This window comes from Amblyraja radiata, chromosome 7, assembly GCF_010909765.2.
Source record: "Amblyraja radiata isolate CabotCenter1 chromosome 7, sAmbRad1.1.pri, whole genome shotgun sequence".
NCBI classification, from domain to species: Eukaryota; Metazoa; Chordata; class Chondrichthyes; order Rajiformes; family Rajidae; genus Amblyraja; species Amblyraja radiata.
Genome location: NC_045962.1, coordinates 57,527,407 through 57,550,699, shown reverse-complemented (window position 1 = coordinate 57,550,699; position 23,293 = coordinate 57,527,407). Strand labels below are relative to the sequence as shown.

The window sequence follows — 23,293 nt, the reverse complement described above, 5'->3', positions numbered from 1 at the left end:
TGCATGACATAGTTTAGTCATGTTATTTATATAGTGCGAACAGTTACAGGCTAACTAATAATTTGAAACAATGGCAAAATGAGGCAATAACGCCAATTCTGTTGATAAACCCTATGACACTTGCATAAAGACAGCCCAAAATAATGGGATGTCTTTGCCAAATCCCCACCATAACAATATTCTGAAAGAAAACAAGTTGTGTAAAATTATACAAATTTTGTCATGAGTGGAGGTATTAGCCAGTGCCTTAAATTAAATTTTGAACAATGGTGGAAAGGCAATAAGATAAAGCTTGCTTAAAAGGATACTCAATGACAAAAAAAATATTGTGTTCCCATATTGTCATAGGGCAATTCTTTCTTGGATTGTACAGGTGGTTTACAGTTTCTCTTTTGCTTTCCAACTCAGGATTTAGTTAATTTATCTTCTAGTTTGTCCGTTATTTACCTCCAGCACTTTTAGCATTGGCTAACCTCTCTCAACATCGATGACAGTTCTATATTTCTCTACAACTATTCTCTATAACTAATAGAATTATAGTCACTGGTTCTAAAGGGCTCCCTCTGACAGTTCAGTCATTTGCTCTGCTTCATTTCCAAAAACTTCAAACATACGCTAAGATCTCCTCATATGAAATAGAATACATCTGATAAAGCCTTGGGGTTAAGTTATATTGCAAACAACTTCTTACATTAAAAGGTTTGAAACGTCAGGATTATCATCTGATATAATTCTCAAGTAGCGAGTAATGAAGGCTAAATCTGAGACAACTTCTAAAAAGTTGTAAAAGTTTAAATAAAACTGGATTTAAAATAAAATTGAACAAACTTTAGATAATCCAGAACATTGTAAAACTGGGACTAGCCTTGATGGTCTTACTTTGTGTAGCAAGCTCCATTAATGCAATAATTTAGTTATCTACCAACCATCTGTTAAAGACAAACTTGACAATTGAAGAAAATATTATTTTAGATAAAATATCCGGCACTCCGATTGAGATAGCAGATTATTTCTGCAATCACCTGTGTATTACTGAAAATTAAGGTCTGGAAAGCCAAGTTTTATTTGTGATTTAATTTCATCCATTTAAGTGAATTAAAATTAGTTTCTTGAAGAAAAGGAGCATAATTAGATGTTTATTTATGCGGTATTGGTACTTTAAAAAAAAACAAAAAAACTTTTCACAGAGAGTTGTGTCTGTGGAATTCTCTGCCTCAGAATGCCGGTTCTCTGGATACTTTAAAAAGATAATTAGATAGGGCTCATTAAGATAGCGGAGTCAGGGGATATGGGGAGAAGGCAGGAACGGGGTACTGATTGGGGATGATCAGCCATGACCACATTGAATGGCGGTGCTGGCTCGAAGGGCCGAATGACCTACTCCTGCACCTATTGTCTATTGTCAGCCAATTTTTGGCACTAACAAATACAGAATTCTCCCAGTGTAAGATTATGCTCTTTTGCATCAACCATTACTAATGAGCACATCTAATTGTTTTTGGGATTGATTTCTCAATCAATAATTTGCTCTGAATAAGGAAAGTTTTTCTCCCTTTGGAATGCAGAAGTCTTTGCTGCATTAACTACCACATATAATTACCTGACAACAGCCACTGCAGTTAAAAAAAAAACAAGTATTTATTGGCCAATGACTTATAGTACCCAGTGGAGACAATATTTTGAAAACTTGTTTTACTTTCAAAAACTTTCCACTGCCAAAAAATATGATATTGCCTTATTGATTACAGGCAATAAATCATTTGTTTATTGCTTATAAATTTGCAAATGCTAACAGCAAGACTAAGCACACCAGCAACAGCTATCTAATCCAAAATGAGCGAGTGATGCAAATTTGCAAACCGATCCAGCAAGAGGAAACTATTAAAGAAAAAACATCTAGGGTACCCAAGAAGTCTCTTCATACTCAAGCTGCAACAAAGAGTAACTCCCTCATGTCACTGTGGAAGTTGAATAGTAACATACATTGGATGTATAAAATGTGTTGAAGTTGCATAATAATCAGCTCAAAAGAATGGTCCGTAAAAGTTATTCAGACTGTAAAGTCAATATTAATAAAGCTTAACAGCGTCTTTCAAACTATAGAAAATGACAGAGGAGCTGAAATTAGCAATGGATAATGGTAAACTGGAATTACAACCACTTTATATGCAAAGATCAATTTAACTGCTAATAAATCTAATTAAAACATAGCAAAACAAAGCTATTACTATTTTAAAATAATCAATATCACAAACCATACCGGCCAAATTCCAGAAGGGTAGAATGGACTCTGGATTCTTCATCCACTAACTCGCCAGCACCAGCCAAACGTTTATACTTGCGTTGTGGTTTATAAACGTCCTGTGAATACAGAAGAATTTAACTAATGATCATGTGATCAACACATTTATACAGCATTGCTAATAGTGAAAAGCTGTAGTGTGCTTCACAAAAGATTTATCAAGATTTAACTGTCATAAGGGAAATTAGTACAAATAATTACAAATTTACAAAAAGCAGGTAAGATTTGAGGAGCGTTTTAAATTAAGCAGAGGGGCTTAGGTATGGAATTCCAGACCTTAAGATCATATATTCAGAGCAAGGAAATGGGCCATTTGGCCCAAAAACATCCCAGCTGACCAAAGCGAATATCCAAACCAATCCCATTTGTCATGAGACCCTCAAAGCCTTTTCTATCCATGAACTCATCTGAGCAGCTTTTAAACTTTATAATTGTACCTGTCTCCACTGCTTTCACTGGATGCCCACTTCATACTTGGTGTAAAGGTTAGGGTTATCAGAAATGTAATAATTAAAAGGCTGGGACAAGAAAAGTGCAGATAACATAAGAATGGATGAAATATGGTGAAGGAAAAGATTGAGATAATGGAGAGATTTGGGGGGAAAAGAGAGTAATCTTGAAATCAGCTCAACTGACCAATGATCATTAGGGGGCATGCTAGAGCAGATGTTTTCCACTGATAGGAGAACCTTGAATAAGGGTTGTATTAGCAAGATTAGTGGGAAGTCCTTTAAAACAACAGTGTGTCAGAACTTTGGAATTATCAACCTCCGAGAATTGTGAAGGCTAGATTCTTGGGAGGGAGAAGGAGGGTTAAAAAGGATGAACATACATTTTAATGAAAGGTCAGAGAATTAAAGGCAATGGGGAACTGGCAGTGAAAAGGAGATGAGGCTTGGAGGAAAAAATCTGTCATGATGCTATTGAATGGCAGAGAAGGCTGGAGGAGCCAAGCAGCCTACTCCTGCTAATTCTTATGTGTTGCTTTTACCATCCTATCCATCATCATCCTGCTCTTTTTCTATTATTTACTTGAGTGCCTGGAGTTTTAGTTGTTATTTAAGAATAAAGTGGATGCTATTTATTGGCCATCTGGTGGTTCTACACTAACAACAGCTTTTAACAGAGCAATAGCTTTTATTTAACTTAGTCTGTGTTCAAATTTAAGACCAATAGTTGCGGGATGGCCAAATAGCTTCCAGATGCCCCTAAAGGACGATGCTTCACCAAGGAGGAGGTTTATCCTATACGTTTTTCAATTACTGATAGACTTGTAATGACTTGAAATAACAAGACTTAAGTTTAAAATCAAAACACTGACAAAAAGACAAATGGAACTGACGACGACCCCCCCCCCCCCCCCCCCCCCACACAGATTTGGTAGAATCAAGGTCTCGTCAATTTGGGAAAATAATGGTGTCTATATGCAAGAAGGAACTGCAGATGCTGGTTTAAACCAAAGATCGACTGAAAAAGGGTCTCGACCTGAAACATCACCCATTCCTTCTCCTGTCCCGCTGAGTTACTCTAGCTTTTTGTGTCTATCTTCTATCTAATGGCCTTTATACCTTCTGTGAGGGCAAGAGAAAAGCTGGACAAATAAATATTATCTAATGTCTCCAAGTGGGGGAAAAAAAATAACTTCAAATCAGATCAGACTATTCTTCCATTTCATTTTGGAAAACTGAGAAAACAGCAAATAGTATAACTGGATACAAAATAGTCTTGGCAACAGGAGGCAGTGGTAGTCAGTTGTTTATTCGTGATTGAAACCTTGAAACATGAATATACATGAATGTAGTAGGTGTGATTAGTACGAAGAGATGAAAATCAGTAGTGTTGCAGAGATTGAGGAAGAGACCTCTAGGTCACAAGGTGACTTTGATCGGTTGGTAAGATGGGCAAAGCCAATAGCAGGTGAAATGGCAGGACTAGTAAAAGTAGGATATACACAACGAATGGCAGGACTAGTAAGAGTAGGATATACACAATGAATGGCAGGACTGAGGGCATATTGAGAGACAAAGGGACCTGGCGTACGAGTCCAAGAATCCCTGTAGGTGGTAGTACATGCTGATAAGTAGAGCCAGGATGTTTAGGTGCTAAAAATCTCTGAAATAGGCAGGCAAAAAGGCAAAATAAAATTACAAAAAAGACACAAAAGGCATTTATTGACAACAACAAAAAGGCATAAAAAGGCATGTATTTCCACCACCAAAATATGGGTAAAAATGATAATTATAAAGGTATACTACATTATTGCCTGATTGTATATAACTACTAGCATTTTTTTCAAATTATCTGGTGTTAAACTATGCCGTCTGTCAGACAGAATATGCTTCAGTTGTGAAAAACTTCTTTCTACCCCAGCTGAGGCCACTGGTGCATTCCTGAAACAAGCTACAAACTCAACATTCATGCTGATATCTTGTGCATTGCAACTACCTTTTTCTGCTGTCGACTTGTGTTTAGATGTCTGTACATGCTGGGAGATGAAATATTTCTTCTCATGATTCACTGCTTTCTCACTTGCTTTGCAAAACTGCACACAGTTGTCTGTAGATAATATATCACTCCCGTACACTCTCACCAAATTGTTCAGTTTTTTACAAGGCGTTGACTTGACTTTAGGCATTTTGACGCTTGCAAGGGTAGATCCTACAGGAGCGGGGATGCAGATCTCTACATGCAGGCCAAGTACAAGCTGAGAAGAAGAATCAGAGCTGCCAAGGAAAGGTACTCCGAGATGTTGAGGAGCAAGTTATCAGCAAATGATTCTTCTTCAGTGTGGAAGGGCTTGCAAGAAATCACAAGCTACAAGAGGAAAAACCCCCGCTCCTTGGGCAATCGTCAGCTGACCAATGACCTGAACGAGTTCTACTGCAGGTTCGATAAACAGAAACTTAACCCTGGTACCCCACACCCCATCCCCAACCAACACTTCACACCTACTCACAGCTTGACTCCAATTTGAAAAGACTAGATCCTTCCCCACATACTCCTCCCCAATCACCACTTCACACCGACTTAAAGCATGACTCCAGTCTGCAAAGACTGGACCCTTTCCCACGCACCCCTTTCCAATCACCACTTAACACCCACTTACAGCCGGGTTTCGCCCCGGTGCTGTAAATTTTCTTGTAAATTACATTAAAATGGCAAAAAAAGGCTGATTTAGGCATTCAATCGTGAAAAGTGCATTATCATCCTGAAATCATCAAAAAAGGCATGAAAAGGCACATGGCATTTATGGCAAAATCCTGGCTCTACTGATAAGAAGTGAAGAAAGCACATGGGATACTTTCCTATGTTAACAAGGGAATAAAATACAAGACCAAGGAAAGTAAAGGTGTAACTTTACACTGGATAGGCCATAGCTGGAGTACTGTGTAGTTTTGAAATCCACACGACAGGAAGGATGCAATTACACCATAGTGTACATAAGAGATTCATCCGGAAGTGGCGGCGCTGTGATACAGCTGCGGCTCGCCTGCAGTCTGTCTGTTTTTACTTTTTATGTCGTTTTTTTTTGTCTAGTTTAGTAATTATTTTGGTTATTAGGTGGTGTTATGTGTGTGGGGGGAGGGTGAAACAGAGCTTTCTGTCTCTCCCTTCGGGGGAATGCGACTTTTTGTCGTATCCCCCTTCTCTTCCCCCGTCTGCGCTGAGGCCTAATGGCGGAGCTGGCGGCCTCCAACCTGCGACCGACCTCGAGGGTCCGGAGGTAGAGCCAGCCAGGACTCACCAACGCGAGGCTGGCCGTCTTCGAGCTGTGGCGACGTCCGGGTAGCGGCACGACTCGGCGCTCCGGTGAGGGCGAACGGTGCGGAGCTGAGACACTCCTGTGCGGCCGGCACGGCTACTGGCTGGAAGGCGCTCCCGAGCGAGCGGCCTGGTGCGGAGCTGAGACACTCCTGTGCGGCCGGACCGGCTCCCGGCTGGAAGGTGCTCCCGTGTGAGCAGCCCGGTGCGGGGCTGAGACGCTGCCTTGTGGGCGGCCCGGTGCGGAGCGGAGACGGTGCTACGGCGGCGTTCTGGCGGCGGCGACCTGGATCCTGGGCTCGGCCGCGGGCCGGTGGAGGACAATGTCGGGAGCTCGCAGGTCACTGGCTGGTGCCTGTTTTCCGGAGCACCCGTTGCAACAGCTGCGGGCAGCTTCGACCACCCCCCGGGCCGCCATCGCCCGGTGGGGTATCGCCTCGGCGCAGAGGGAGAAGAGGAGGGAAGAGACAGTAACTCTAAGACTTTTGCCTCCATCACAGTGAGGAGGTGTTTGGTGAACTCACTGTGGTGGATGTTAATTTGTGTTTGTTGTGTTTTGTTATTATTACATGTATGGCTGCAGGCAACAGCATTTCGTTCAGACCGAAAGGTCTGAATGACAAATAAAGGTATTCAATTCAATCAAGATGTTACTTGGGATGGAGCATTTCAGTTGAGAGACTGGATAGACAGAGTTTGTTTTCCGTGCAGTAGAAAAAGCCGAAAGATGTATACTAAATTATGAGGAGAACATATAGGATGAATAATAGGACGTTTTCCCCCATAGCAGAATTATCTAAAGCTAAAGAGCATAGGTTTAGGGAAAGGGCCAAAAGGTTCAGAGGGTAGTGGAAGATGATTTTTTTAATTCTTAGGGTGATGAGAATCTTAAGCCCACAAACACTTGAACTGCACAGAAGGATACAGAGCAACTGCAGGAACAGGTTATAAAGCGATAGTTGTTTAAGTACTTCAGTGTATTTACTTTCTTAGGTAACCGTGAACATTTGGTCTGCTCCCACTGATTCTCTCAAACTTCAACAGATGCACTATAGAAAGTATCCTGTTAAGGTGCATCTTTAATGTAGTTTATTATTGTAACGTGTACCAAGGTACAGTGGAAACGTTTTGTTTTCATGCTATCCAGTCAAAGAAAGGTTTCGGCCCGAAACGTCGCCTATTTCCTTCGCTCCATAGATGCTGCTGCACCCGCTGAGTTCCCCCAGCAATTTTGTGTACCTTTAAAGAAAAGACTATACATGGATACAATCAAGCCGTCCACAGTACTCAGTAAAGGATAACGGGTATGACATTTATTGCCAAGATTTAACATTGTAGTTGATATGGCAACTGTTTGCTCTTGACCTTCTGCATCGAGTGGTGAATACAGTCCATAACTTTTTACCTTCTGATAGAAAATAAATACAGGAGCTTGAAAACCAGAGCTCAAGAACAGTCTGAAGAAGGGTTTCGGCCCGAAATGTCGCCTATTTCCTTCGCTCCATAGATGCTGCTGCACCCGCTGAGTTTCCCCAGCAATTTTGTGTACGCTCAAGAACAGGTTGAGCTTCCCCACTGCTATCAGGCACCTGATTCAATCAACTTGTTCACACCCCCTTCCCAGAGGTGCTGCCATGTACTCCTACTCTTAACTTTATTTATTTCGATTAATTTATTATTGTACTTTAGTATATGCTTTTGAATTACTTCCAAATGCACTCCAATCTTTACACCATTTTGGTGTTTTGCACTCATCGTTGTATTTATTGATGGATTTATTGTTACAACCTATACTGTTTACTCTATAAACTTTATAAGAACAAGGAATTTCATTGCACCCTGGTCAATGTGACAATAAACTAATCTGAATCAGAGTCTGTATGATCTGAATATTGCACTCCGTCATGGCTCAATGTGTTCCTCCACAGAAGAATGGTGAATCTGCAATTTAAAAAGGTGTTGCACACGATTGCTTTTTTTTTGCACGTTTTATGCAAGCATGGTTTGATCACATTCTGTGCATATCCTTACACATACAAATAAATAGAATGCTTAGGATGAAGTCAAATTGATAAACATGTTAAATGTGATGATTCTGATGACATTGTACTTTTCTTCCCAAACAGGGCTTGAAATAAAATGAAGAGTAAACAATGATCTCCATATTCTACTTACAGATACTTCTACGACTGTTTTCATAGCCTTGTCTTTCCGCTGCTTGAAGTCATCATCCTAATACAAAAATATTGAAAGGAAATACAATATTTTAATATTTATATCTTTCATAGCAAAAGGATTTGAGTATAGGAGCTTCATAGCAAAAGGATTTGAGTATAGGAGCAGGGAGGTTCTACTGCAGTTGTACAGGGTCTTGGTCAGACCACACCTGGAGTATTGCGTACAGTTTTGGTCTCCTAATCTGAGGAAGGACATTCTTGCCATAGAGGGAATACAGAGAAGGTTCACCAGACTGATTCCTGGGATGTCAGGACTTTCATATGAAGAAAGACTGGATAGACTCGGCTTGTACTCGCTAGAATTTAGAAGATTGAGGGGGGATCTTATAGAAAACTACAAAATTCTTAAGGGGTTGGACAGGCTAGATGCAGGAAGATTGTTCCCGATGTTGGGGAAGTCCAGAACAAGGGGTCACAGTTTAAGGATAAAGGGGAAATCTTTTAGGACTGAGATGAGAAAAACATTTTTTACACAGAGAGTGGTGAATCTCTGGAATTCTCTGCCACTGAATGTAGTTGAGGCCAGTTCATTGGCTATATTTAAGAGGGAGTTAGATGTGGCCCTTGTGGCTAAAGGGATCAGGGGATATGGAGAGAAAGCAGGTACAGGATACTGAGTTGGATGATCAGCCATGATCATATTGAATGGCGGTGCAGGCTCTAAGGGCCGAATGGCCTACTCCTGCACCTATTTTCTATGTTTCTATGTTAATAAATTATACAATTCACCACATATTTCGCACCGAATCCACTAAAAACATGCAATTCAACATGCACCTATTTTGAGACACAATACAGTTGATGGATCAATTCACTAAGACTGTTGAATCTTACAGCACCATAATTACATTCCAGGGAATGCAGAATTCAGTTTTCACCCTAAAAGAGTAGAAAAAAAGAACAGTGACAGAGAAATTTAAAACCCTCAGAAGAATTAATGACACCCTTTGATTTGGAAAAAACCATAGCCTAGAAAAACAAAGGAAGCCAAACAAATATATCCAAATACTGGAGTATGGCATTGTTGAGCCATTCACCAAAAATATTGGCCATATTAGAAAAGCTCAGTTCGAGAAAAGAGCAAATGCCAGTGTACAGATGGAATTCCAAGGAAGCAGACTACATAGACTGCATTTTTCCTGTCAGGCAGCTCATTTGAAACCACACAACATGATGAAAGACTACACGTGTCTTTTATGAGAGAATTTTCCATTAAAGCAAACATGGTCATTATTGAAAAAATATTAATTAAAGATGGAGAATATGAATGACTTTACAGCTGTGAGAAGGTAATCAAGGATGAGTTTTACAATTGCATCCAGAATTTGGCATTCAAATATTCGTCTGAGTGTAGGGGGGAGTGAGAACAGAACTACAGGACACAGAGGACACGAGGAATCCATCTATGATAACTGGGGGAAACAACATTTACTAAAGAAAGAGGACATCTTTGATATTTCCAGAATGGAAAGCCTTACCTTGGGAGCAGACGTGGCAGAGAGAAAGAAAATGAAAGCAAGGGATAGCATCTTTGCAAGAAGCTGGATGGGAGGAGGTGTAGTACTGATAGTACACAAAAATGCTGGAGAAACTCAGCGGGTGCAGCAGCATCTATGGAGCGAAGGAGATAGGCAACGTTTCGGGTAACAGTACTGATAACTGTGTGAGAGTGTGTTTGTAGTAGACATCAGTCGATAGTGTGTTCTCCATGATGGAGACAGGGAGATCAAGAAAGGGGAGAAGGAAGTCAGAGATAGTCCAAGAGAATTTAAGGGCAGGGTGGAAGTTAGTGGAATCTTTTCCAACTTTCTTCCACCTACCACAATCAGCTGAAGAAGGGTCCCGACCTAAACACACTTATCCATGTTCTCCAGAGATGCTGCCTGACCAGTTGTTCATCAAGCACTTTGTGCATATTTTTGTAAACCAGCATCTGCAGTTCCTTATCTCTACAATATATTTGCTTATCTCAATTGTTTTTTTTATCTTCAGCAAATCATTAAGCCCACAAGGACTGACCTCAGAGTTATTAGAAAATATTTTAACTTTTAGTGTTTGAATTTTGGATGGAGATCCTTTCTTCAAACAATCTAACTGGGTTACGAACTCACACTGCATAATGATAAATATATCATAACTAATTACCATATCCACAGGCCTGTCATGCTGCTGCAAGTAGGAATTTCATTGTTCTGTTGTCAGTACTTTAACTGATGACTCTAAAAGTTTACAGTGTGAATGCGAATGAGAAACTCACCTCAAGCAGACTGTGGGTTTTCTGAAATTGAGATATGGAAAATGCCCGAATATAATCTCCCATCTCTTCTCTGGTTTCAATTGCACGTTTTACCAACCACTTAAAAGTAATAATGACATGTTACTGAGCAATAGTTGACCATTTCTAATCTGCCATGAAATCACAGTCCAATAAACAAATCAAAAGGTACTTTATAGCTATTGGGAACTTCAAAACAATTATTGTGCTGTTGAAACGAAATCTGAAAAATACATAAGAAAATGTAATGTGTTCCCCCCCTCCCCCCACCACACAAAAATGTTGCGGCTTATTTTGAATTTAACTATAGATTTTAATGTTCAGGGTGATTATAGACTGTCTACAACTTTTTTACAATAACCCAGCACTGCAGCACAGCCATAGAGATGCTGCCTTACAGCCCTTGCAGGACTGGAGACCCAAGTTCGATCCCGACTACGGGTGCTGTCTGTATGGAATTTGTGCGTTCTCTTTGTGACCTGTGTGGGTTTTGTTCGAGAACTTTAACTAATCTTTAGATGATGGCTACATACTGGATAACTTGGTAGCTAGCTAGATTGAGCTACATACTTGGATAGCTAGCTAGACTGAGCATCCCATACAGATATCTTTGGTTTCCTCCTGTACAAAGACATACAGATATGTAGGTTAATTGGCTTGGTAAATGTAAAAATTGTCCCTAGTGTGCGTAGGATAGTGTTAATATGCGGGGATCGCTGGTCAGCATGGACCTGGCGGGCCGAAGGGCCTGTTTCCGCACTGTATCTCTAAACTAAACCCAGTAAAGAATAGCTTTCCAATGAAAAAATACACATAAAGTAGAAAATAACTAGTTTATAAAAAGACAACAAATTTTGTGAAATAAATAGAATTTTTTTTTTTTGTAATTCAATGAAGGTTATGACATCATGCCATGTGTTTTAGTTATGAAGATTTATTTAACTTGTGATTAAAGACAACATAGCCATTAATACAAATACTATTCATTGGGAAAAATTACGAAAAGCAGCTCCTACGCTAACTGTTTACTGCTGATTGGCAGTGCATACATTGGCCTTTAATTTATAAGCTATCTATGTTATACCCACCTAAATCAATATTAAAAGGCCATTGTTGCTTTCACTTTCGAAAAACAATTTAATCTTCAAAAGAGCAAGTGACTATTTTATAATTTGCAACTCATTCGTCCAGATCAACTCTAGTCAGATGGCCCTTCAGCCATTCACACCCGAGCCTATGTAGTCCTGATGCAGGGTCACTACCTGAAATGTTGATCACCCCTTTGTGGCCACAGATGCTGCTAGACCCACTGAGTTCCTTTAAGTTTATTTTTGCTCCATGCTAACCTTTTTACTCATCTACAGTAGACCCATTGGTCCTCATTAAATCTATATCCTTCTGTGCTGTGCCTATTTAAGAGTGTTTCAATAAAATAAAATTTCCACCATCTCCACAGTCCAACTCTTCCTCTTTAGAATGCTGCTTAAATTCTCTGATCAGGATCACGGCATCCTTGTGAAATATCTTGGGATGCCTTGCAACATTAAACAAATGCTGTTATTTTATATAAAATTGTTTAGCTCCTGACTGGAATAGTGCTTATGTCAAACATTTTAAGCAGCAAGTAATTTTCATATTCTGAAACATTCTGTTCATTACAAGAATTTTACAACATTCAGAAAAAATCTACCAACGAACAAAAAAATCAATTGGTGTTCGGTAACATTACGCACCTGTACAACAGGGAATATGTGTATGAAATCCAGACCCTGAATTTGATGTGGTTCCAAACGGTGTGGGCACTTCATATTTGGCAAAACAGATACAATTTTCTCTGTCAAGGCTCTATATATGCCAGAAGTAAAATGTCATGAGACACTTTTCATGCAAGTTTAACTATTTTATAGTGCTACTAAATATTAAAATATACAGTAATTTCTGTATCATAAGAATATTTCAAAGTTTGGTGATTCAACAAACTTCACCAGAGAAGGTAAGAGAAAGAAACCCACAGAAACTTTGCAAGTAAGAAATATGATTTAGTTGCTCAGATTAAATTACAAATTACTTATGATTCTTCAAGCTAAAGTATTCACTTATCTTTCTGAAGTACTCTTTCGACATTCGAAAGTAATGTTACTTGCTGCAGCCCTGCAGCACACATCCTTTAGCCCCTTACTCTTACTATTGCAGGCCTTGGTCATTTGCATGTTGATACTTTCTGAAACTGTTCCTAAATTTATCTCCATTTACTGAATTCTGATCTTCCTAAAACATATTAAATTGCTTTTTCTGGTATTGCTTGGTCTGTTTGCATTCATGCCAAGCACTCTCGGGCATTGTGCCTGAAAAGGTGCACAGTACAAGTAATTGCTACATTCCATTAAGCCATAAAAAATGTTCAAAATATTTCAACTTACATCTTTTGACCAATTGTGGAATTTTCTTGAAAAAGTAAATCAACATCAATATCAAAGTTGCACGTCGTAATACACCATGTCATACCACCTACCACCTGTGGAAATAATGAGTCTTTCTTTACAATACTTTTAAATTAGCAATTTTTAAATTAATAATGTTGTTAAAGTGACTTGTTTTGTTTTATATATTCTAAACAGAAAGGACAACAATTTTGAACACCAGTTAAAAATCCCAACCATCCAACTTTTATTGTTGCTCATTCTCGGCCTATACATGCCATCATTTAATCATAATTATTGTTCTACAGTAACTAGTGAGTTGCAAGGAATCAGTACAGGGATCTTAGCTATTTGCAATCTTTATTATGGTATATTATTGGCCTATGTACCGATATACACTCAACAAAAGCTTTTCACTGTATCTCATAGAAACATAGAAAATAGGTGCAGGAGTAGGCCATTCGGCCCTTCGAGCCTGCACCGCCATTCAATATGATCATGGCTGATCTTCCAACTCAGTATCCTGTACCTGCTTTCTCTCCATACCCCCTGAGCCCTTTAGCCACAAGGGCCACATCTAACTCCCTCTTAAATATAGCCAATGAACTGGCCTCAACTACCTTCTGTGGCAAAGAATTCCAGAGATTCGCCACTCTCTGTGTGAAAAATGTATTTCTCATCTCTGTCCTAAAAGATTTCCCCCTATCCTTAAACTGTGACCCCTTGTTCTGGACTTCCCCAACATCGGGAACAATCTTCCTGCATCTAGCCTGTCAAACCCCTTAAGAATTTTGTAAGTTTCTATAAGATCCCCCCTCAATCTTTTAAATTCTAGCGAGTACAAGCCGAGTCTATCCAGTCTTTCTTCACGCATGCGCATGACAATAAATTTAAACGGATGGTCAACTATCCAGTCAAATAATACATATACGAGTACAATTAAGCCGTACACAAGTGCTCCGGGCAGTGCAAAGAGAGAAATAACTAGAGGACAAAATGTAGTGTTGCAGCATTAGTTACAGAGAAAGTGCAGATAAAAAATGCAAGGGCTGCAATGAGGTAGGTTGGTAGATCGGGACTACACTCTCAGCTTATGAGAATACTTATACATGAGAGTTGGAGTATTCAAGCTTTTGTATCTTCTGCCCCACGGGAAGAGGGGAGAAAAGGAAATGATAAGAAAATAATCTTTGATTATGTGGTGATGTTGGCTGCTTTCCTGAGGCAGCGATAAATGTAGATGGAGTCAATCAGGATTGGAGGGAGGGAAGGCTGATTTGTGAACACAATGATTTAGATGACAAGAGTGAGAGTGTTATAAACTCATTTGCTACTGGAACAAAAGTGAGATGGAAAGTAAGTCATGAGGACACAAATAATTGGCCAAAGGTTTTGGACAGGAAAGACATATGGGCAAGAATTTAGTAGGTGGTGTATAATGTGGGTAAACAAGAAGAACAGGAGAGCATAATATTGCTTAAATGAAAAGAATACAAAATAATATGCGGCTTCTTCCCAACAACCATCAGGCTACTGAACACCATGAGCTCCAACTATACTACAAATTATCTTGGTTGCATTAGGGACTTCTGACTGTTTGCTTGTTATGTTATCTATTGAGTACTGTGTTTTACAAACCCATTGGGCCACTATAAGAATTTCATTGTTCTGTTTCAGTACATATGACAATTAAACAGTCTTGACTGCAGAAGAATCTGATGCCCTTGTAAATGAAAAGGTATAGAAACATAGAAACATAGAAATTAGGTGCAGGAGTAGGCCATTCGGCCCTTCGAGCCTGCACCGCCCTTCGGCCATTCAATATGATCATGGCTGATCATCCAACTCAGTATCCCGTACCTGCCTTCTCTCCATACCCTCTGATCCCCTTAGCCACAAGGGCCACATCTAACTCCCTCTTAAATATAGCCAATGAACTGGCCTCGACTACCCTCTGTGGCAGAGAGTTCCAGAGATTCACCACTCTGTGTGAAAAAAGTTCTTCTCATCTCGGTTTTAAAGGATTTCCCCCTTATCCTTAAGTTGTGACCCCTTGTTCTGGACTTCCCCAACATCGGGAGCAATCTTCCTGCATCTAGCCTGTCCAACCCCTTAAGAAATTTGTAAGTTTCTATAAGATCCCCTCTCAATCTCCTAAATTATAGCAAGTAATTAGGAGGATAAATTAAGACTGGTGGCCTAGAGATGGTATGGAAATAGGAAAAGTCATGCAACCATACAGAACATTATTCAAACCACATTTGGTATAACTCATCGTTTGTCTCCACATTTATGTTAGGATACCAGCACTACAGACTGTTTACTTAGTGTACTCATCTCAAGGATGGGTTGTTATTTGAGCAAAGTTTCAGCCAGTTGGACAAAAGTCATTGTAGTTTAGAAGAATGAGTGGTAACTCTGTGGAAGATTAAATTCTGAGTGGCCATGAAAGGATACATTAATCATGTCCTCCACTAACCTGCCCTGACTACACCCTTGCAATGATCAAATTATTAGCCCAGTGGTTAATATGGTATTGTAGCGGCTTCTAGTGGTAGGGCTGGGAAGTCAGAACCCTCGTCATTGGTCGGCACTGTCACGTGACCGCGGGGGTTCGTTCGCGGTCTTTTATATAGTAATTAGCGCTCCTCGCAATGCCAGGAGTTGTATCCGTTAGTTAGACTAGATACGCGGTGTTACGAGCTTTTGTTTGTGTTTTGTCAATAAAAACTATTTTGCTCAACCTGCCTGGTCTCACTACAGTATATGTTGGTATCTGGTTTCAGCCACACCTAAACAAACTAGTTCCTGATTCTACCCATACACTTAATCAGGTACTCGGTCATTCTTATATCTCTTTCATGACTTTATATCATTTTCAACTTGCAAGAAAAGGGTTTTTAAAGTTGAATATAGGACAGATCTTTATCGAATAATTTATAAAAACAAGGTCACAATGTGCACTGATCATGGTATTTTCTTTCAAATCTGTACTTATCCACATAATCTTCCCATACTGAGTTTGATGGGTATAAAAAACATGAGGTGAATAGATAGGGCAAATGCACAGTCTTTTACTCAGGGTAGGGGAATCGAGATCCAGAGTACATAGGCAGGTACTATAGCATTTAAAAGACACTTTGAAAGGCACATTGATAAGAAAGGTTTAGTGGGATATGGGTCAAATTAAGGCAAATGGGATGAGCTTAGATGAGGCAGCTTGGGCGGCATGGATAAGTCCATGATGTCTGACTCAATGACTCTGTGCATTGGTAGTGACATGGTCCCCAAACCTCAACAATAGAGCTGCAGTATGTAGATGGTGTTAGGCTTGTTAATGCTCAGCAGCCAAACTCAAAGCTGCTGTTTGCACTTTCAAAGCAAAGACAAAGCTCCGCTAACCACACCACACTGCCCTCCACCAATAATGGATCACAGCAAGATCTTGGAAGACTAGGATGACTTCCAAAATCATTGTAGCTACCTCAAAATGAGAACAAAAAGTGGTCAATGGAACAGCAGAGATCCCTGCCCCAATGTTTCTGACATCGGGACTACCTTTGTGACGCAGGATTCATTTGTATTTTCTAAATATTTAACATTTTGGGCGGCACAGTGGTAGAGTTCCTGTCTAACAGCGTCAGAGTCCCGGGTTCGATCCTGACTACCGGTGCTGTCTGTACGGAGTTTATAGGTTCTCCCTGTGACCGTGAGGGTTTTCTCTGGGTGCTCTGGTTTCCTCCCACACTCCAAAGACATACAGGTTTGAAGGTTAGTTAGCTTCTGTGAATTGTAAATTGTCCCTAGTGGGTAGAGTAGCGCTAATGTACGAGGTGATCGCTGGTCAGCGTGGACTCGGTGGGCCGAAGTGCCTGTTTCCATGCTGTATCTTTACCGTCTAAAGTCCAAATGTAATCATATTTGATTTTAGAGCTCCAGGGGTGTACAGGACATTAAAATATATACATACATCCACACAAATAAATTAGTTTGGAAATATCAGAAGACGAATTATCCTGAAATGAAGGAGCTTTTGATGGTGTCGATGTAACTAGGAAAATGGACAAGGGAGAGCCAGTGGATGTCGTGTACTTGGACTTTCAGATAGCATTTGATAAGGTCCCACATAAGAGATTAGTGGGAAAAATTAGGGCACATGGTATTGGAGGTAGAGTGCTGACATGGATAGAAAATTGGTTGGCAGACAGGAAACAAAGAGTAGGGATTAACGGGTCCCTTTCAGAATGGCAGGCAGTGACTAGTGGGGTACCGCAAGGCTCGGTGCTGGGACCGCAGCTATTTACAATATACATCAATGATTTAGATGAAGGGATTCAAAGTAACATTAGCAAATTTGCAGATGACACAAAGCTGGGTGGCAGTGCGAACTGTGAGAAGGATGCTATGAGAATGCAGGGTGACTTGGACAGGTTGGGTGAGTAGGCAGATGCATGGCATATGCAGTTTAATGTGGATAAATGTGAGGTTATCCACTTTGGTAGCAAAAACAGGAAGGCAGATTATTATCTAAATGGTCGGGTCAAGTTGGGAAAAGGGGAAGTACAACGGGATCTGGGGTTCCTTGTTCATCAGTCAATGAAAGTACGCATGCAAGTACAGCAGGCAGTGAAGAAAGCGAATGGCATGTTGGCCTTCATAACAAGAGGAGTTGAGTAGTCAAGTCAAGAGAGTTTAGTTAGTATAAATGCAGAACAGTCTATATAGCATAGACCATATATATATACACATAAACAAACAGATAAAGTGCAATAGGCTGTTATAGTTCAGTTTGTTTGATGGCGAGTTTAATAGCCTGATGGCTGTGGGGAAGAAACTGTACATGAACCTGGATGTACCAGATTTCAGGCTCCCGTATCTTCTACCTGATGGCAGCGGAGAGATGAGTGTGTTGCCAGGATGGTGTGGATCACTGATGATGCTGGCAGCCTTTTTGAGGCAGCGACTGCGATTGACCTCCCCACCATCAAAGGGATCCGAGCCGATGATGGACTGGGCAGTGGTCACAACTTTCTGCATTCCTCTCCGCTCCTGGACGCTACTCTCTACTGTGCACCTGTAAAAGTTCGAGAGAGTCCTCTTTGACATACCGACTCTCCGTAATCTTCTCAGGAAGTAGAGGTGCTGATGTGCTTTCTTTATAATTACATAAGTGTGCTGGGACCAGGAAAGATCTTCGGAAATATGCACGCCCAGGAATTTGAAGTTCTTGACCCTTTCCACAATTGATATAAACGGAATTGTGGATCCCTATCCTACCCATTCCGCAATCAGTTCCTTGGTTTTACTGGTGTTGAGAGCCAGTTTATTGTGCTGGCACCATTTGGTCAATCGGTCGATCTCACTTTTATACTCTGACTCGTCACCATCAGTGATTCGTCCCACAACAGCGGTGTCGTCTGCGAACTTGATGATGGAGTTCGCATTATGTCCGGCTACGCAGTCATGAGTATAGAGTGAGTAAAGCAGGGGGCTGAGCACGTCTCCTGAGCAAGGGGCTTGAGGTGCTCCCGTGCTGATTGTTATCGTAGATGACACATTTCCACCAATACGGACAGACTGTGGTCTGTGGATGAGCAAGTCGAGGATCCAATTGCAGAGGGATGCGCAGAGACCCAGATGTGAGAGCTTGGTAACCAGCTTGGAGGGGATGATCGTATTAAACACCGAGCTGTAGTCAATGAATAACAGCCTAACACAATACCAAACACAATACTCCCTCACTTGAGCTCCAGCTCTGCTTCTGCCCAGGACCAGTTACTGGGCTCGGCCTGCGGCAACAACCTCCCCACCCTGCGCCGACCCGGGGTGAGTACAGGGCCCGACTTGCTCGTTCTTTCTGTGTCTTTTGAATAACCGGGGGTTGGGGGGGGGGGGGGGGGGGGGAGCGGTCGGGGGGGGGGGGGGGGGGGGGGGGGGACGTCACTCGCAGCGCGTGGAAGACGGCACGGGGAGCAGACCCATTGTGACGTCATCAGCGAAAGACAGTAGTTTTTAAATTCAAAGTTATATACACACACACAGACATACATACATACACACACACACACAGATGGGTTGAAGCCTGAAAAGTTCTGCCTGGGTTGGTGATGGAAGCAGATATGGTGGGAATTTTTCAGAGGCATTTAAACACGCATATTAACCTGCAAGGGATGGAGGGATGAAGATCTGTATTGGGATACATTTAAACTGGAATTGTAGTTGGCACAAATGTCATGGACTAAAGCATTTGTTCCTGTACTGTACTGTTCTATGTTCTGTGTAGGAGTCTGCTTATTAGCTGCTTAGTCTTATTAGCTACTTCAGAAGCAGAAAGGACTTCTGGTTCAGAAGCAGAATGCCCTTCTGGTTCAGAAGCACAATGGACTTCTGGTTCAGAAGCACAATGGACTTCTGGTTCAGAAGCACAATGGACTTCTGGTTCAGAAGCAGAATGCCCTTCTGGTGCAGAAGCAGAATGGACGCATAACCAGACTGGAGTCAATCATCTTTTATCCCAAGGAACTGCCGAAGATATGAAGGAACTACATTTATTATTCTCACCTTATCAAATGACGATAGTCCCTTAATTCTTGCTCTAAAGTATCCAGCAGCAACCAGCAATTCTAAAATTTCTGTCAACTTGACATTTTGTTCCTCATCCTCACGAGTTTCGACCTAATAGGTCAAAAATTAATACATTTTTACAAGGATTGCATTTTATTCTACTTGCTCAGAAACCATTAGATATGACTAAATTGAATGCATTAAATGTAATAAACAATGGGTTAAATGCATAAACATAGAGTTCCTTGGGAACAGATGAAGCTTTACCACAAGCAATCAAACAGAACTAAGCTATACCAAAGTGCTCCAAAATACAAGATTCTTCAGATGCTCGAAACCCAGAGCAGAATTATTGAAAGGGCATAAACATAGGTAGTAGCCAGTTAGCCTCTCTTGGATGTACTTATCAGAAAACAAGACCTAGTCAACCTCATATCACTTTCTCGTACAGAATCCCTAGCCATGATTTTAATTTCCAAGTCTTATCTGAATGTAATGAAGGAACCTGCCCACTGCCCTGAGAGATAATGAGGTGCACACCCTTATTAACTTCTGGTTGCTTTTGACATCTTTTGCAGAAGAAAATTAATCATACTTTATTTTGGTTCCTCACTTTTGAAGTATCTACAGTTGAGGCAAAAAAAAAAAGTGCTCAGTTTTTGTCATCCTGCGACAAGAAAGAAGTAATTAAGCTGAAAATAATGCAGATAAGATTTGCAAAGATGCAGCTAGAACTGAATAAATTCTGCAAGGAAACAGGCCCTTCGGCCCAACCTGCATATGCCAACCAAGATTGCCGTCTACACTACTCCCACGTCCGGCCCATATCACCTCAAAACCATTCCTATCCAAGTACGTGTCCAGGTCTGTGAGGGCCTGAGCTACAGAGAAATGTTGGACAGGCTCAGACTTTATTCCTTGGAATGGAAGAAACTGATAGGTTTGAAATCATGAAGGCGAGTGCATGGAGTCATTTCCCCCCCCAGAGTAGGCAAAATCAAGAATTAGAGCACGTAGAAGGTTATAAGGGAAAGATTTAATAGGAACCTGAGACTCGGCAACTTTATTAAACAGTGGGTGGCTGAATTAGGAGCTGCCAGTTGAAGTGATTAAAGCAGGTACAATAACATTTTGGACAGGCACATGGATAGGAATATTTTGGATGGATATGGGCCAAATGCTTGCTGCTTTGATGGGTCATCTTGGTCAGCATGGACAAATTCTGCCAAAGGGTCCATTTCTCTGCTGTACAACTATAACTGCTAGAGGAACTCATCAAGTCAGGCAGGATCTATGGATGCCGAAGTATGGCTGCTATCAATACTGAGAATGGATTCTAATGTTCTCATCAATAAAGTTTAGCTAATTGGTTAATTCCCTCATTCCCTTTTAAAGGACAGCATGATATTAACAGACCAAACTACTGGCATTTCACCTGCAAAAAAAAAAAGAGAAAATTGCTGAGCCTTTGCTCCCTTCAACAGCTTGGGCTACATTTCATCTGGCTTTGAATTCGTTTATGGAAATCTAGTGTCCAGACAATTATAAATACCTTAGGATGAGTAGCAATATGTTTAGTACTCCCAATATTTCACACTCAACCAATGTGTAGGTTAAAAGAGTTAAGAAGCTTACTTGGAAAGAATAGTTAAAAGTAGTAAAAATCTATTAAGGAATGTCACCAAACAATAAAGGTAGGAATATAAAAAAGCATTTGCAGTAGATACAGGCTACCATTTGTCCAGAGAGAAAATCATAGCCAAAGAGCAAAAGTCAAACATTAAAATCAACACCAAGAAATGTATAGAAATAAAGATAAAATAAGCATTTTCAAAAAAGAAACAAATATCTGTTTATTAGTTCTCCTGTACAAGAAACAAAACAATGACAACCCCAGAAAACTGGCAAAATGTCCTGAACAAATACAGAAGCACTAGAGATAGAGCTGCTGCCTCACAACATCAGACACCGATGTTCAATCCTGTCCAAGGGTGCTGTCTGAGGAGTTTGCACATTCTCTCTGTAACTGCATGGGGTTCCGCTAGGCACCCCGGTTTCTTCCCCGAAACATGCAAGCTTGTAGGTTTATTGGCCTCTGTAAAAATTGCCATTTACGTGTAGGAGGTTTATGAGAAAGTGGATAGAACCAATGTGGCTGAAGGGCCTGTTTCCTTGTTGTATCTTTAAATTAAATGCAAGCAAACATAATCAAAAAGATCACCAAGTAAAACAGGCAAAGTTTATTTTCACAGTATCCTGCAGTTTCAATGGAAACTCAATAGACAGCAGATACTGTAATCTGGAGCAATGACAACAAACTGCTGGAGGAACCCAGTGACCGAAGCTCCCTCCACCCTTTAACCCTGATGCAGGGTCACCACCCCCCAAGCTTCAACCATCCGTTAAATCCACAGACGCTGCTCGACCCGTTGAGTTCCTCCAGCTTGTTCTCTGCCCCCGATACTAAAGGCGAACATTTACCCCACAGAAGGGGCAACTCGGCTTGCGACCCCCGAGCTGAGTACCTCGATGACATTGCCCTCTTGGTCGTACTGCGGGCCCAGCTTCGAGCCGGTGGAGAGGCGGTTAAAGACCACAGCGGCAGCGACAGCGGCAGCCATCTCGTCCACGTGACCCTCCACGCGCTGCCCCGTGGGACAGCAGGTCACGTGGGCGCCAACCGTCGGCAACCGCACGCGCAGACGCATTGAACGCGCGATGCAGGAAGGAACTGCAGATGCTGGCACAACAAGCTGGAGCAACTCAGCGGGACAGGCAGCATCTCTGGAGAGAAGGAATGGGTGCCGTTTCGGGTCTTGACTCTTGACCCTTCTTCAGACTGAGAGTCAAGAGAGGGAGACAACAGAGATAAAGGAAGTGAAAACGAGACATCAAAGGAGTTGAGGTTCAAGGAAAATGATTGTTACCCAGAAGAGGTTGACAACGAAGCACACAGACAGAGATAACATTTAATCAGGGGGACAGTTAGACTGGTCAGAGAACTAGGAAGGGGGAGGAATGGAGAGAGAAGGAAAGCTAGGGTTTCCTTCATGGTGGCGCAGCGGTAGTTGCTACCTTACAGCAAAATGCAGCACCAGAGACCCGGGTTCGATCCCGACTACGGGCGCTGTCTGCAGAGTTTGTACGTTCTCCCCGTGACCTGCGTGGGGTTTCTCCGAGATCTTCGGTTTCCTCCCGCATTCCAAAGACCCACAGGTTTGTAGGTTAATTGGCTTGATAAATGTAAAACTTGTCCAGTATAAAATTGTCCAACCTCCAGTATAGTCCCTGGTGGACTCTTTGGAAGGTACAACGGTTACCTGAAGCTGGAGAAGTCCCTTGGGGTGTAAGCTGTCCAAGAGAAATACGAGGTGCCGTTCCTCCAATTTGCACTGGTAACCCCGTGTGTAGGAAGGAACTGCAGATTCTTGTATACACCCATTTGTTCCTTTTTAATCAATGAGACACTCGAGATTCAAATTATTGAATCTACGAAGGGATCAATAACATAAAGGCAAAATATAAATGCTGGACAAAAGAGTCTGATGAACATCCAGCAGCCTGAAATGCTAATCCCATTCTTTTCACGAATGCTCCATGAGTATTTCCAGATATTTCTGTGGTTATCATCATAAAATATAATTTCACAATGTTTAAAGACACAATCTTTCTCACAGATGACAGCCATCGAGATAAATATTTTTCTATCACTTGGAAGCATCCAAAGATATTT

The 23,293-nt window shown here is 41.2% G+C and overlaps 1 protein-coding gene across 2 annotated transcripts in view; it reads right to left on the bottom strand.

Moving 5' to 3' along the window:
- ccdc93 (coiled-coil domain containing 93) overlaps window positions 1–22,227 on the bottom strand; it is a 58,326-nt gene extending 36,099 nt beyond the window's left edge. Inside the window, exons 1-7 of one of the 2 annotated variants that reach the window (XR_004412629.1) lie at window positions 22,086–22,227; window positions 19,558–19,671; window positions 12,997–13,091; window positions 12,310–12,421; window positions 10,559–10,657; window positions 8,240–8,296; window positions 2,261–2,361 (exon numbers count right to left, since the gene is read on the bottom strand). Coding sequence is in view for 1 of the 2 variants with exons in the window: in XM_033024623.1 (XP_032880514.1) it covers window positions 2,261–2,361; window positions 8,240–8,296; window positions 10,559–10,657; window positions 12,310–12,421; window positions 12,997–13,091; window positions 19,558–19,671; window positions 22,086–22,181 (674 nt within the window). In the remaining variant the exon portion in view is untranslated. The remainder of the gene's footprint in view (window positions 1–2,260; window positions 2,362–8,239; window positions 8,297–10,558; window positions 10,658–12,309; window positions 12,422–12,996; window positions 13,092–19,557; window positions 19,672–22,085) is intronic. The other variant, XM_033024623.1, reaches the window with a different exon arrangement.
- Between the last annotated feature and the right edge of the window lie 1,066 nt (window positions 22,228–23,293).